Below are 13368 nucleotides of genomic sequence, written 5' to 3'. Positions count from 1 at the left end.
TCATCTTTTGATAACTCCTCAAGATCCCAATGTCAGCTCATTTTCATTTTTTCCTGGTTTTTAGTGTAAGGATTCAAGACCTTGTATCCTGAGCTTTAACATGACTCTAGTTTGGATAGCCTCTTTTACTTAAAAGTTAGGACAGTTTTTGTCTAGGCATTTGTTATTTTTTTGTCTCTTTAGTTTTATTTATTTATTTTAAATGTTTTAAAACTGGAAGGGTAGTTTTGTGGCAGGATGTTTCCAAGCATTCCAGAAGCCCAGAGATAAATGCCTAGCATAACAGAGAGGGGAATTTGCTGATGGCACAGTAAGTACCTAGTTCCTTTGGTTTTAGTATTAACTTCTGCTTTCTATCACTGTGATTTAAAAATCCACATAATGGGCATTGGTGGCACATGCTTTTAATCCCAGCACTCGGGAGGCAGAGGCAGGTGGATCTTTGTGGGTTTGGGACCAGACTGGTCTATAGAGGGAGTTCCAGGACAGCCAGGGCTATGCAGAGAGACCTTATCTTGAAAAACCAAAAATAAATAAATAATGCGATTTGGGGAGGGAATTGCAAGGGCAGAGGGTGGATACAAAGTACAGGGAAATGAATGGGATCTAAATGCATGATGTGAAAGACACAAAGAGTAAATAAAAAGCAAGTTTTTAAAAAATGCACATATTGGTTCTGTTGAGTTTACTGAAGAGGGTCTCTAGTGTTGAGGTTAAAACTACAGGGTGAGAACTAGGTTGCTGGGTTGGGTCTAACTCTACCTACGCTGCTTACTATCATACCCTCTCTGACCTTTACACAAAGTCACTTAAGCATTTTGTATCTCAGTCTCCCAATCTGAAAAATGGGCATAGTAATAATATACATCATTTAAAGCACTGGTGTTGGGGTGGGTGAGTTGGCTCACTTGGTAAAAGTGATTGCGGCCAAGCCTGAGGACCTGAGTTCAGTCTCTAAGACCCACATGGTGGAAGAACAAAACCGTCTCCCCAACTTGTTCTCTGATCTTCACACATATACCACGGAACACATGTCCCCACATATACACAAAATAAATGTATGTAATAATTTAAAAATGGTGTTTGAGCCGGGCGGTGGTGGCGCACACCTGTAATCCCAGCACTTGGGAGGCAGAGGCAAGTGGATCTCTGTGAGTTCAAGGCCAGCCTGGTCTACAGAGCTAGTCCAGGTCAAGCTCCAAAGGTACAGAGAAACCTTGTCTCGGGGGAAAAAAAAAAAAAAAAGGTGTTTGAATTAAGTGCACTAATATTTGTGGCATGCTTAGAACAGGGTGTGATACATGGAAAATGATACTGTTTTCTTTGTGGCATGATGTGCAGCCAATTTTATTGAATGGCCCATGGGTCCTTGAAGGAGAGGGCTGTTCAGTGGCGTATTAATCTCCTGCTTATTCTTGATAAGGTTAGATACCTGCAGGCTTTACTTACATTTTTATTTCACCTTTCATGGGCCGCCATTGTCTCTCATCATTTTCGCTTTTTGAATATTGGTTCATTTCCTTTGTTGCATATTCATAACCATTGTGGCTATATCAGGAAACAGAGCCTTTATCATTCAGTGTGTTTCTTTGACTTGCTTAATGATTTTGACCTGAATCCAACCTTGCTTGATTATGGCACCTGCTCTCTCTTGATTTGCATTTCCCCAGTTGTAACACTGCCTGTCTTTTTCCTGGTAGTGTTCATGAATGCCTGTGTTCTCGGGAAGAGCAAGCAGCCCAGAGTTGGGTTTCACTTCGGGACCCGGTCTGCCAGTCCTTTTGTTTCAATAGACAAACCCATACACAGTTTTGAACAAGAGATGTTGGAGCAGACCAACATTACCACAATACCACATTAGTCTATGCCATTCTTTCTCCTTTACATTTTTCAAAGACTCCTTGACATGTCTAATCGCTTGGTTTTTGTATATGTTGCTTCTGATCATTTGAATGGTTATAATTTGTGTAATAAGGTAAATTTAAAATGACCTTAATTCTCAATTTCTTGGGGACATTGTCTACAATATTAGTGTTATTTTTCTCTGTACTTTAACTTGTTATTATAAAGTACACCCATGCCTGTGACTAGATTTGTTACTAGTAAATGACACTAATATACTAATACTACTGTCTACATTTCTGTCCAGAATAAAATGCTTTGTTACAACTTTCACTTACATGTACCGATTTTCAAGTGATAGCTTAAAAGATGTATTTGATTTATGTGTGTGTGTCTGTGAGTGTCCCATGTGTGTGCAGGTACCCACAGAAACTAGAAGAGGGCATCAGACCCCTTGAAGCTGTAGTCACATGCTATTTGAGTCCAATATGAATGCTGGGAACCAAACTCCAGTCCTCTGGTAAAACAGTAAGCATTCTTAACTGCTGAGCCATCTCTCCAGCCCTGATCATTTTTTTTTTCTTTTGGTTTTTCAAGCAGGGTTTCTCTGTGTAATAAATAGTACTGGCACTTGCTTTGTAGACCAGACTGACCTAAAACTCACAGAGCTCTGCCTACCTCTGCCTCCCGAGTGCTGGGATTAAGGGTGTGTACCACTACTGCCTGCCCCCACCTCCCTCTTAATCTTGGTTTTATTATTTTTCTTGTTTCCCGCTTGTGTTCATTTCCTTCAGATGCTAAGCTGTGCTGCGTCTGTGGTTTGGTTACTCTTCTTTGAGGAACAGGAGTTTTCCCAGGAAGCTGCTGGTGAGGCACATGGGATTCTGTGTGCACCTAGCAGGCATGCATCCCCTGACCCTGAGGTTGGATTTACTCTTCATTTGATAAGCAGCTAGGAGATGCTCTGGGCAAATCCTCTGTGTCTCTCATGTCCTGATCCTTCCTCAGAACTAGGTCCAAGGAAATTTGATGTTAAAATGTTGTATTCATCATATTGTAATCAAACAGGAAGATTTTGTATTCTTTCTGTGTGTCTATCTCTCTGTCTGCCCTGCTTTGTCCCCCCCCCCCCCCCCACACACACACCATGTATACGTGTGGTCATCTCCTAACACAGTTGAATCCATCTTTGGTTGAGTCAGTGTTTGTTGCTTACAGTTGTTCGTTGTTTTTTCAAGATTCATTTGTCTTACGTATATGACTGCATAGTCTGCATGTATGTGTGTGTGTGTTCCATGTGCATGTCTGGTACCCACAGAGTTCAGAAGAAGGCATTGAGTCCCATGGAACTGGAGTTAGTAATAGTTGTGAATCACCATGTCAGCGCTGGGAACCAAATCCAGGTCCTCTGCAAGAGCAACAAGTGCTCTTAACCCCTGACCCGTCTCTGCAGCCTCTGCATATAGCCTTGTAAACCATATAAACTATTTTTACAGCTGAACCATGAAGTAGCAATATTTTTCCTTCCCTAAACACCTTTAAGTTAGCCGGGCAGTTGTGGTGCACACCTTTAATCCCAGCAACCGAGAGGCAGAGGCAGGCGGATCTCTGTGAGTTTGAGGCCAGCCTGGTCTCCAAAGCGAGTTCCAGGAAAGGCGCAAAACTACACTGAGGAACCCTGTCTCGAAAAACCAAAAACCAAAACAAAACAAAAAAACAAAAAAACACCTTTATAGTTGTTTTCTTTATTTTTCTACTTAACCTACCTCCAATCTCTCATCTAATCTTCTCAGTGTGTGCATGGGTGAGTCTAATCTTGCATGGTCTTGGAGCTGTATGTTGTGATGCTGGGACTGTTGTACAGTTGTCCTGAAATCTGCTTCCATCCAAGCATTGCTATCACCCTTCTCTTAAGTTAGAGCCCCTCTTTCTTATATGATGGGTCTTTCACCTCTGTTCCCATGTTCTTAGAATGTTCACACCACGCAGGAGATAAATATATGAAAGAACATCTGTTCATCTACATATCTGCATGACAGTCTCTAATTGAAAATTTTCTCCTCAGAATTCTTCAGGACTTTTTTTTTTAAATGTGCACTGGTGTTTTGCCTGCATGTATGTCTGTGTGAGGGTGTCAGATCTTGGAGTTACAGACAGTAGTTAGCTGCCATGTGGTTCCTGGGAACTGAGCCCAGGTCCTCTGGAAGAGCAGCCAGTGCTCTCAGCTGCTGAGCCATCTCCAGCCCCTCTCCTCAGAATTCTTGACACTGCAGTGTATGTGTAGAGCTGCAACTGAGGGGTCCAGTGTCATCTATTATCTGTTCATCACTTGTTACACTCTCTCCCCACTCTGCCCACCAGACACTTGAGTTTCCATCGTCTCTTTCATTCTGTTGAGACCCTGGATGGATGCCTAGACAGAATCTCAGTCTCTCATAGCTGTTGTCATCACACAGAGAGCAAATGCTTATAACCTTGTTTTTGTTTTTTAATCAACATTTAAACATTTATTATTGTGTATGTGTGTGATTTATCTATGTGAGATTGTACATGCCATACAATGCATGTGAAGGCTGGAGCAATGCCACACATGCTCTCCTTCTACCTTCACATGGATTCCAGGGATGGAACACAGGTCACCCGCAAGACTATAGAGACGTGCTTCCCAACCTATGGGTCGTGACCCCCTCAGGGTCAAACAGGAACACAGATCACCTGCCAGACTGTAGAGACATGCTTCTTAACCTCTGGGTTGTGACCCCATGGGGTCAACACACTCACAGGAGTCACCTAAGACCATTGGAAAACAGATATTTACATTTCAGTTCAAAACAATAGCAAAATTACAGTTATGAAGTAGCAACAAAAATACTTTTCTGGTTAGAGGTCACCACAACATGGGGAGCTGTATTAAAGTGTTGCAGCATTAGGAAGGTTGAGAACCACTGCTTTAGAGGCAAGCACCTTTACCCGTGGAGCCATCTTGCCAAGTTTCCTTTTTAAAAATAATTATATTATGCCAGGTGGGGGTGGTGCACGCCTTTAATCCCACACTCAGGAGGCAGACAGATCTATATAATGAGTTCCAGAATAGCCAGAGCTACAAAGAGAAACCCTGTCTCGAAAACCAAAAGAAAAGAACACAAAACAACAACAAAAAACCCCTATATTATATGATATACCCTCAAACCCCAAATCTTAAATATAATTCCATGAGATTTGGCAAATGTGCAGTCATGGTGAATATGCATGTACCTTAACTTCGCAGCCATTTTGTCAAATAAAAACAACAAACTTTTCCAGTTCAGTTACTACTAGAGGGGTAATGTTTTCTCTTGTTTTTTTACATGGGTTCTCATGTGGCCCAGGCTAACCTTGAACTCACTATGTAACTAAGGATGACCTTGAACTTACCTTTCTGCCTCCACCTCCCAAGAGTACTGGTATTAGAGGAACAAACTATGGTGATATTTTATTTGTGCTGAAATGTGATTTTATTTGTATGTTAATAAAGTTGCCTGGGGATCAGAGCTAATAGCCAGCCATTTAGCAGAAGTCTGGCAGTGGTAGCACATGCCCTTAATCCTGATCACATGACAGGCAGAATCTCTGTGTGTTCAAGGACATAGCCAGCATGGAGACACACGCCTTTAATCTCAATACCAACCATAGAGACATGGAGGTCTGTATAGACAGGCAGTGATGAGGAGGTCATGTGGTTGGGTTTACAACCAATGAGAAGGCAGAACAGAAAGTCAATAAAAAGACACACAGGAAGTAGGTCTCTTTCTCGGGTGAAGGACGGCAGCGGCAGTGGGTGGTAAGAAGGTGGTCTCATCTCTTGGCTACTGCTCTCTGACCTCTGGGCTCTGCATTTGGCTCTGTGTTTCTTATTTAATAAGACCGTTCAGAATTACATCTACAGCAAACCATTGTGCCCCAGTTTGTACAGGGCTGGAGGGGATGAATCCCAGGGCTTCATGCATGTCTGGCAAGCATTCTTCCAACTGAGCTATATCCCTGGTTCATAATAGAGGCATAATGGTTATTAGCAAAAGTCCAAATTTAACTTTGTAGGGCAGACTCTTGAAGTCTCTGTGCATGTACATGTAAATACACAGGAATGGAGTCATGCCTTTGTTTTGTGCTGCTGTGTACAACTGGAGACTGAGTAGTTTACAAATAATGAAACAACAGAAACACATTTTCTCATAGCTCAGGGGTCCAAGTTCAAATCGAGGTGCCTGTATCTGGGGAGTTTTTGCTAGCTCCTCCCTCCCACCTTTGGTTCATCTTACTTTATGTTTGGGACAGGTTTTTGCTGTTTAGCCCTAGCCCTGGCTGGCCTAGAATTTGCTATGTAGACCAAGCTGGCCTTGAACTCACAGAAAACCCACCTGTCTCTTCTCCATACTGGGATGAAGGGCACGTGTCACCACACCTAGCTTTCCTTTGGCTTCAAAGATCTCATGGGGCTAGAGAGACGGCTCAGCAGTGAAAAGTAAGTACTGTTTTTGCAGAGGACTCATTTGGTCCCCACCATCTATATCAGGTAGCTCATAACTGCTTGCAATCATAGCCCCAGGGGACTGATTCCTTCCTCTTACCCCCAAGGGCACCTTACTCACTTGTACAAACCAACACAGAGACACACATGTATACAACATGTAACTTAAAGTAAGAATGAAATCTTTAAAGGCAGGGTTTCATGTAGTCAAACTTGTTATATAGCTGAGAATGACCTTGACCCTTCCTCCGGCTCCAGAGTGTGTGCCACCCTGCCCGGGCTGCTTGCTGGTCCTCATTTGGTGAAATGGGACACAGTGGATCCACTGGTGAGGTCCTTTCACAGCACCACTTAGGGTACATTAGCACCCTTAGGGTACACTCCCACATAAACACAGGGGACGGCCCACCTACCACAGCTGTCCTGGGCACTGAAACCAGGGCAACAGCACAATGTTATTTTGTAACCCACTTTTTCCGACTCGGCAGTGTGGCCTAGAATTGTTCAATAGAGTGCTCGTTTCCTGTGGCCGCTAACAAATTACAGAGAACACTGACTAAAAGCAACAATCTTACAGTCAAAGTCAGAAGTCTGGAATAGGCCCAATTGGGCTAAAATTAAGTCCTTGGCAGGGCGGTAGTCCTTTCCGGAAGCTCCAGGGGAAGAGCCCGTTTCTGGAGATCCTCAGCCCTCGGTGCCTGGCTCTTCTCCTCCATTGCAGAACCAGCAGCTGTGGCTGAGATGTCCAGATGTCCTTAAGCTGCCATCTCCGACCCCCCACTTCCACCTTTTTTTTTTTTTTTTTTTTTAAAGACAGGGTTTCCTGTGTAGCTCCAGCTGTCCTGGAACTCACTCTGTAGACCAGAGTGGCCTCCAACTCACAGAGGTCCGCCTGCCTCTGCCTCCCGAGTGCTGGGATTAAAGACAAGTGCTACCATCACCTAGCTCCCCACTTCCACTTTTTGTTTGTTTGTTTGTTTTTTGGTTTTTTGAGACAGGGTTTCCTGTATAGTCTTGGTGCCTCCCGAGTTCTGGGATAAAAGGCGTGCACCACCACTGCCCAGCTTAAAGTAAGCATTCTTGTGCATATTGTGATTGTATAGAATGTCTCTTTGGCAAGTAGATAAAAAAATAGAATTGCTGAGCTGTACTGTGAAAGCTAGCAAGTAAGGCCAGGCATGTTTCTTCTTTCTTAGACCAGACTGGTCTCAAGCTCACAGAGATCCGCCTGGCTCTGCCTCCAGAATGTTGGGATTAAAGGTGTGCGCCACCGTGCCTGGCTCCATGTGTCATAAAGAACTCAAATGACCAGGAATGATGATGGCCCATGCCTGTAATCCCAGCACTTGGGAGGTGGAGACAGAAGGATCAGAAGTTCAAGATCACCCTCCACTACAGGGTTACACAAGATCCTGTCTTAAAGAAAAGCCAGTAAAAAAAACAAAACAAAACAACAACAACAAAAAACCTTAAAGTAGACAATCATGGTGACTTATGCCTGTAATTTTAGTATTCAGGAGGCAAAGCAGGCAGATCTCTGTGAGTCCAAATTACACAGGCCCTGTACATAAAATATAATAAATGAAGTTTATGCCTATTGCCCTCTTACCTGAACTTATCCTAAAACCCCGGGAGTGCATAAAACATTCAGATTTGTTTGTGTGTGTGTGTGTGTGTGTGTGTGTGTGTGTGTGTCTGCTTTTGAGACGGGGTTTCTCTGTGTAACAGTCCTGGATGTCCTGGCATCTACTTTGTATAGACCAGGCTGGCCTCAAATTCAGAGATTCTCCTGCCTCTGCCTCTGAATGCTGGGATTAAAGGCATGTGCCACCACCACCCAACCAGCATTCAGATTATATTAAAGAGATTTCTGATGCTCACAAGTTTGCAAACTTGTCTATATATGACACATTCAAGACATGGGGGTGGGGTGGGGGTGGAGAGATGGCTGAGTTAGGAGTATTGGGTTCTCTCCCAGAGGACCCGGGTTCAATTCCCAGCACCCACATGGCAACTCACAACTGTCTGTAACTCCAGTTCCAGGGGAGCTGACACCCTCACAGAGACATACATATAAGCGGGGTTGGGTGGATGGCTCAGTCAGCATAGTGCTTGCTATGCACACATAGGACCTGAGTTCAGGTCTCCAGCAGTCATGTAAGAAGCCAGGCATGCTGGCATGCTGGCATGTGCCCATAATCATAGCAGTCAGGGAGAAGGAGACAGGAGGAACCCAGACTGGATAGGCTGGCTATCCAGTCCTGCCAAATGAGCAAGTCCAGCTTCAGTGAGAGAACCAGTTTCAAAACATAAGGTCATGAAGGCAGGAAGATGGCTCAGTGGTTAAGAGCAAATACTCTTGCAGAAGAATACAGTTTGGTTCCCAGCACTCACATCAAGCAGCTCACAATGGCCTGTGAGTCCAGTTCCAAGGAACTGGTGCCCTCTTCTCACCTTCGGGGGCACCTGCACTCCTGTGCACATATCCACATGCATACATACATAGAATAAAAAATAAATCTTTTAAAAAGGTAGAAAGAGCTAAGATACTCAACTTGGCCTCTGACCTCCACATGTGCAAGCACATCTGCATAAACATAAACACACATGAAAAGAACCAAAAAATAAAATTTAATTTAAATATAGTACAGTGGTATATAATTCTTTTGCAGTACAAAAATAATTGTGAAAGTTTTTTTCCATTTCTAAGTATACACTACAGATTTTAAATAGTACATTGATGCTATAGACGGTACACATTTCCCATTCCCCATCCTGGAGCCTTTTTCCTCTGGATTTTCCTCCATGAGAAAGCCTGAAACCCTGTCAAGACAACCAGAAACAATTACCCTCCTAACAGAATTGCATGTGCTTCGCTTTAAGTAGCCTTCATGTTTCCATCTCAATCTTATAGATTAAAAACTTTAAAAAGTAATCTAAAACTCTGCTGTTGGGGGAATAGACATCCTTCCCTAAGACAGGAAGATGTCAGACTACTGAGTAGTAAACTCTGAAAACCTCCCTGGGAAGTGCATCAGCATGAATGAGTGTCTTTCAGGAATGAAGACCTAGAACTGAGCGGCACCTCACTGGAAGATGCCCACAGCTGCCAGGGCTTGCACCTGCCCTCCCACTACCCTGTTCCTTTAGAGTAAGGGAAGTTTGACAAGAATGCTTCACAGAACTCTTCACAGCCATATCTGACCCACCTAACATCCTTGACAGTGAGAATCAGCTGTGACTGAAGAAGCAGGAACAAGAGAACAAAAAGATAAAGCTTTGGCATAGGGAGATGATGTGACTCTGTTTCCTGGAGTTCTGTTCGACCAGTACTGTGATTTGTGCTCTGGACCCATCCGATCTGAGCCTAATGTCAAGGATGGCACACTGGCCACCTTCTGAGCGGACCTGAAGAGCACCTGGGGGCTGGCCAGACGTGGAGGCTGTGTCCAGCCGCTGCCCCATTGCTCTGGTTGCTCTCACTCTGGACCGGCTTCCCTCTCCTTTCTGTTCAGCACCATGCCACCTGCATCGGGAGGCTAGGGCAGGAGGAAGAAACAGCAGTGCTTCTAGGAACTCTTCCACATCCTTCCCAGTCCACTCTCTGCTCTATGAGGATGGGTCTGCGTGTTCTAGCTTGTGACACTGTGTACCTCAAACTTACAGAAGAAAATTAGAGAGCATAGAAACAAAGGTAATCTGATACAGAAAAAGATGTCTGTTTTCTGAAAGTGGGATGTAAGTCGAGAATACTTGGTTGTAGAAGAAAGAGGTTTACGTAATGAAAGCTCAGAGACAGGAGGCTGAGATATAATGGAGAGGCTAGCCATTAGGAGGTCCCTTCCAAGGACCCTCATTTATAACTATCAATGAATCCCTATAACACGTGCATGGGTATAATATAATATGCCGGGTGGTGGTGGTGCACACCTTTAATCCCAGCACTTGGAAAAGAGACAGGCAGTTCTCCAAGTTCAAGGCCATCCTGGTCCACAGAAAACCCTGTTTCAAAAAACCAAAACCAAACAAACAAAAATGTACATATGTTGCATGAAAACCTTCACAGCTCTATGTTCAAATTGCTGTTCATTCAGCTGATATAGGAAGAAGTTTGCTCTGGCTTTGTTTCCTAAAATACAAGGTAGTGGAGACTCTGAGATCGGTGCACTTTCAGAGACACAACATTTTCCCTTTCCCTCAACTTTTAAAACCCTACAGCACTCAACTCGTCTCACTGAGAGAGGAGCCTATGTGCCTACTCTCTGCTAATGACTGCACAGTTGGGTAGAGGGTCTCACGGCCATCAGAATCACACACTGGGGAAGACTTCTCCCAGGACTCAGATGTATTCTTCACGGATGGGCTAATGGACAAGATGATGGAAGATGACCAAATGATAGTCATTCTTTAGTATAAAAGTACTTGTCACTGCAGCTAGGAGAAAATGTCCTGAATGCTAACAGAAGAAGAAAAACAAAACTATGATCTACTCTTAAAAGCCAGTGAATTATATAGGAGTATTCTGAGTGATTTTGGAAGAAAGGCACGGGGAAATCCAAAATCCTTTCACCAGTAGATTACATGGGGAGTCAGTACAGACCAGGGAGATCTGTGCTTCCTGATGGCCAGGTCCACACATTCCAGCCACTCATCTTGACGTGCTAAGAGCGAGGAAGGAAATGTCAATCAAACAGGTCCTGGATCACATGTTCAAGTGCAGGAGAATAGTTCCAGTTTGATGTGAGAGGAAGCTGGTCCCTGGCCCAGGGCTGGGCTGTTTAGATAGGCACTCTGTTCTCCTTGGCCCACTTCTTCATGATCCTGATGATATACTCCACTTGGGTGTTTCCTGTGCTTCTCAGTAAGTGCAGCACTTCCCGGAGGGTCTCTCTGAGGAAAGGGCCAGCAAAAGCACGTCTCAATAGAGAAGGAAAACTGGCAATCTCCCACTGTTACACTGTATCCAAGTGAGGCATCTGTGCTCATGGATCCTCCACTGAGTGCAAGCCACTTACAAAGTTACTAGTTTTCTAAGCCATAGCAACCAGTGGCTTCTTCAACAGATTGGTTTAAAAGGGGTTCATATATACTAAGAATAGAAATGTGAATAGCAGTAAGGACTAAAATTTGGTGAATATCCAGCATTTATAATTTAACTAATTAAAAATGCTTTAAATTTAAAATTAAAAATTTAAATTTAAAAATTCATTTTATTTATTTATGTATGCATGTGTCCCTTTGTGTATGTCTGTGTGAATGGATTTGCATGTGTATGCAGGTGCCTGAGAAGGCTAGAAGAGGGTGTCAGATCCCTTGGAGCTGAAGTTACAGGTGTTTGTGAGCCATCTGTCATATGTGCTGGGATTCAAACTCCAGTCCTCATGACTGAACAGCAAGTGTTCTTAACCACAAGCTATCTCCAGCCCCAAATTCCAATTCATTATAGTTAAAGCTCGGATTTTAATGAACTATAATGAGGCAGGCTGAAGCTTCCTGTTGTCTCATCAGAACACTGGCGACTGTCTGTGGGTCCACTCCTTCATAGTCTTGTTTTCTATTCCTTTCTCTCCAAGGAACCTCCTGCACACAAGTGCTTTTATTTGGGATTGTAAATAGATACAAAGCAGAAGGTAAATTTTGATAATTTGCTTGAAAAATTATTAATTTTTCTATCCATATGCATTAAGCAATAAATATATTACATAGAGTTATTTTTAGAATACTGAATTAATGAATTAATTTTAGCCAAGGATGGCCTTTCTGGACTTGAGCTCACAATTCTGCTTCAGGATCCCAAGTGCTAGGAATTTAAGTATTTTAATTTTTATTCAGATAGAACTATAAGCCTCTTAGTTTTACATAGTCAAATATCTCAGCATTTCCTGGAATATAAGAAGGCAGGAACAAAAACAGAATTTCACCCATGTCTACTCTATTCCTCTTTCTTTGAGGCCTGAATTAGACAGCAGAAGGAAAAGCCAATAGGCAAAGAGAGCTGTTCATCTGGATGTATACCTTGCCCTGGATGTGGAGGCTCTCATACGCTTAGTGTCCCCAGTATGTATGACTTATAGTCATTTGATTGCATAAAATAAGACATGGTCATACAGAAAATCTAACATCTCAAAGTTTCTATCTTTGCAGTTTCCACAGGCACCTGTCCCAGGGGCGGTTGGACAGAAGTGCCTCTGTCCATTTGTTTACTTACTTGGGCTCTCTTCCGGCTAAAATCATCTGGAAAATGCCCACACAGGCACCCCTTTTGCCTTCCCAGTATTCAGGGTTGGGATCCAGCCTCTCTAGGACATCAAAAGCTTTGGCTGAATAGTAGAACTGGCCCATCTGCACAAAAGAAAGCATGGTGGTAGCATTGACATTTAGTCAAGAGGCAGAAAGGAAAGAAATATATGGAGTACAGAACAGAACAGGATGAAACAAATCGCGTGCGCACACACACACACACACACACACACACACACACACACAAAACCATTTTGAGGTAGCAACTTAGGTACATTTCAATTCCTAGCCAATAGGAGAGGACCCCAGTTTATTTGCATAGGTTTGTTTAAAGCCACAAGCTCTTACTTTCAGTGATAGAACATTTTGTCTACATACTGTTGAATCATGCTGCCATCAAGCCATTTGTTACTTCTAATTCTATTCCACTCTTGTGAGAAACTGATTGTTGTCTGTTTTTAAAAGGTATTTTCAAGTCTCCTAAATACTAACCTGATTATATTCAACTCAAAAGACTTATCTTTTCCAGATTATCTTAAATGCTTAGAATGCCTAGGCAGTCACAATTTTAAGTACAAAATCTCTTAATTCATTTTGACAGACATCTTTCCCAAAGACATGACACATTCAAGACATGTGGAACACGACTGAGTTGGCTTGTGAGGCTCCTAATTGCGGGGTGACCCTCTTTACTGTTGATGTGGTTGCCCCTTCAGCCTACTTCAGCCACTGACCACTTCCTTAAGTCCATACTGCATTCTCAGCTTTATACTGCAGAG

General features: G+C 43.2%; 1 protein-coding gene and 1 long non-coding RNA gene across 4 annotated transcripts in view; one reads left to right on the top strand and one right to left on the bottom strand.

Annotated features, from left to right (window-relative positions):
* LOC131906810 (uncharacterized) overlaps window positions 1-13368 on the top strand; it is a 48790-nt gene that overhangs the window by 9161 nt on the left and 26261 nt on the right. The gene's annotated exons all lie outside the window — the stretch shown is intronic.
* Window positions 8960-13368, bottom strand: part of Ift56 (intraflagellar transport 56) — a 48151-nt gene continuing 43742 nt past the window's right edge. The window contains exons 17-18 of one of the 2 annotated variants that reach the window (XM_059257587.1): window positions 12558-12691; window positions 8960-11239 (exon numbers count right to left, since the gene is read on the bottom strand). In XM_059257587.1, the coding sequence (XP_059113570.1) occupies window positions 11128-11239; window positions 12558-12691 (246 nt within the window). In that variant the 3' untranslated portion in view covers window positions 8960-11127. The remainder of the gene's footprint in view (window positions 11240-12557; window positions 12692-13368) is intronic. The other variant, XM_059257586.1, reaches the window with a different exon arrangement.

This window comes from Peromyscus eremicus, chromosome 3, assembly GCF_949786415.1.
Source record: "Peromyscus eremicus chromosome 3, PerEre_H2_v1, whole genome shotgun sequence".
Classification (NCBI taxonomy): domain Eukaryota; kingdom Metazoa; phylum Chordata; class Mammalia; order Rodentia; family Cricetidae; genus Peromyscus; species Peromyscus eremicus.
This window is presented reverse-complemented; position numbering and strand designations above follow the sequence as displayed.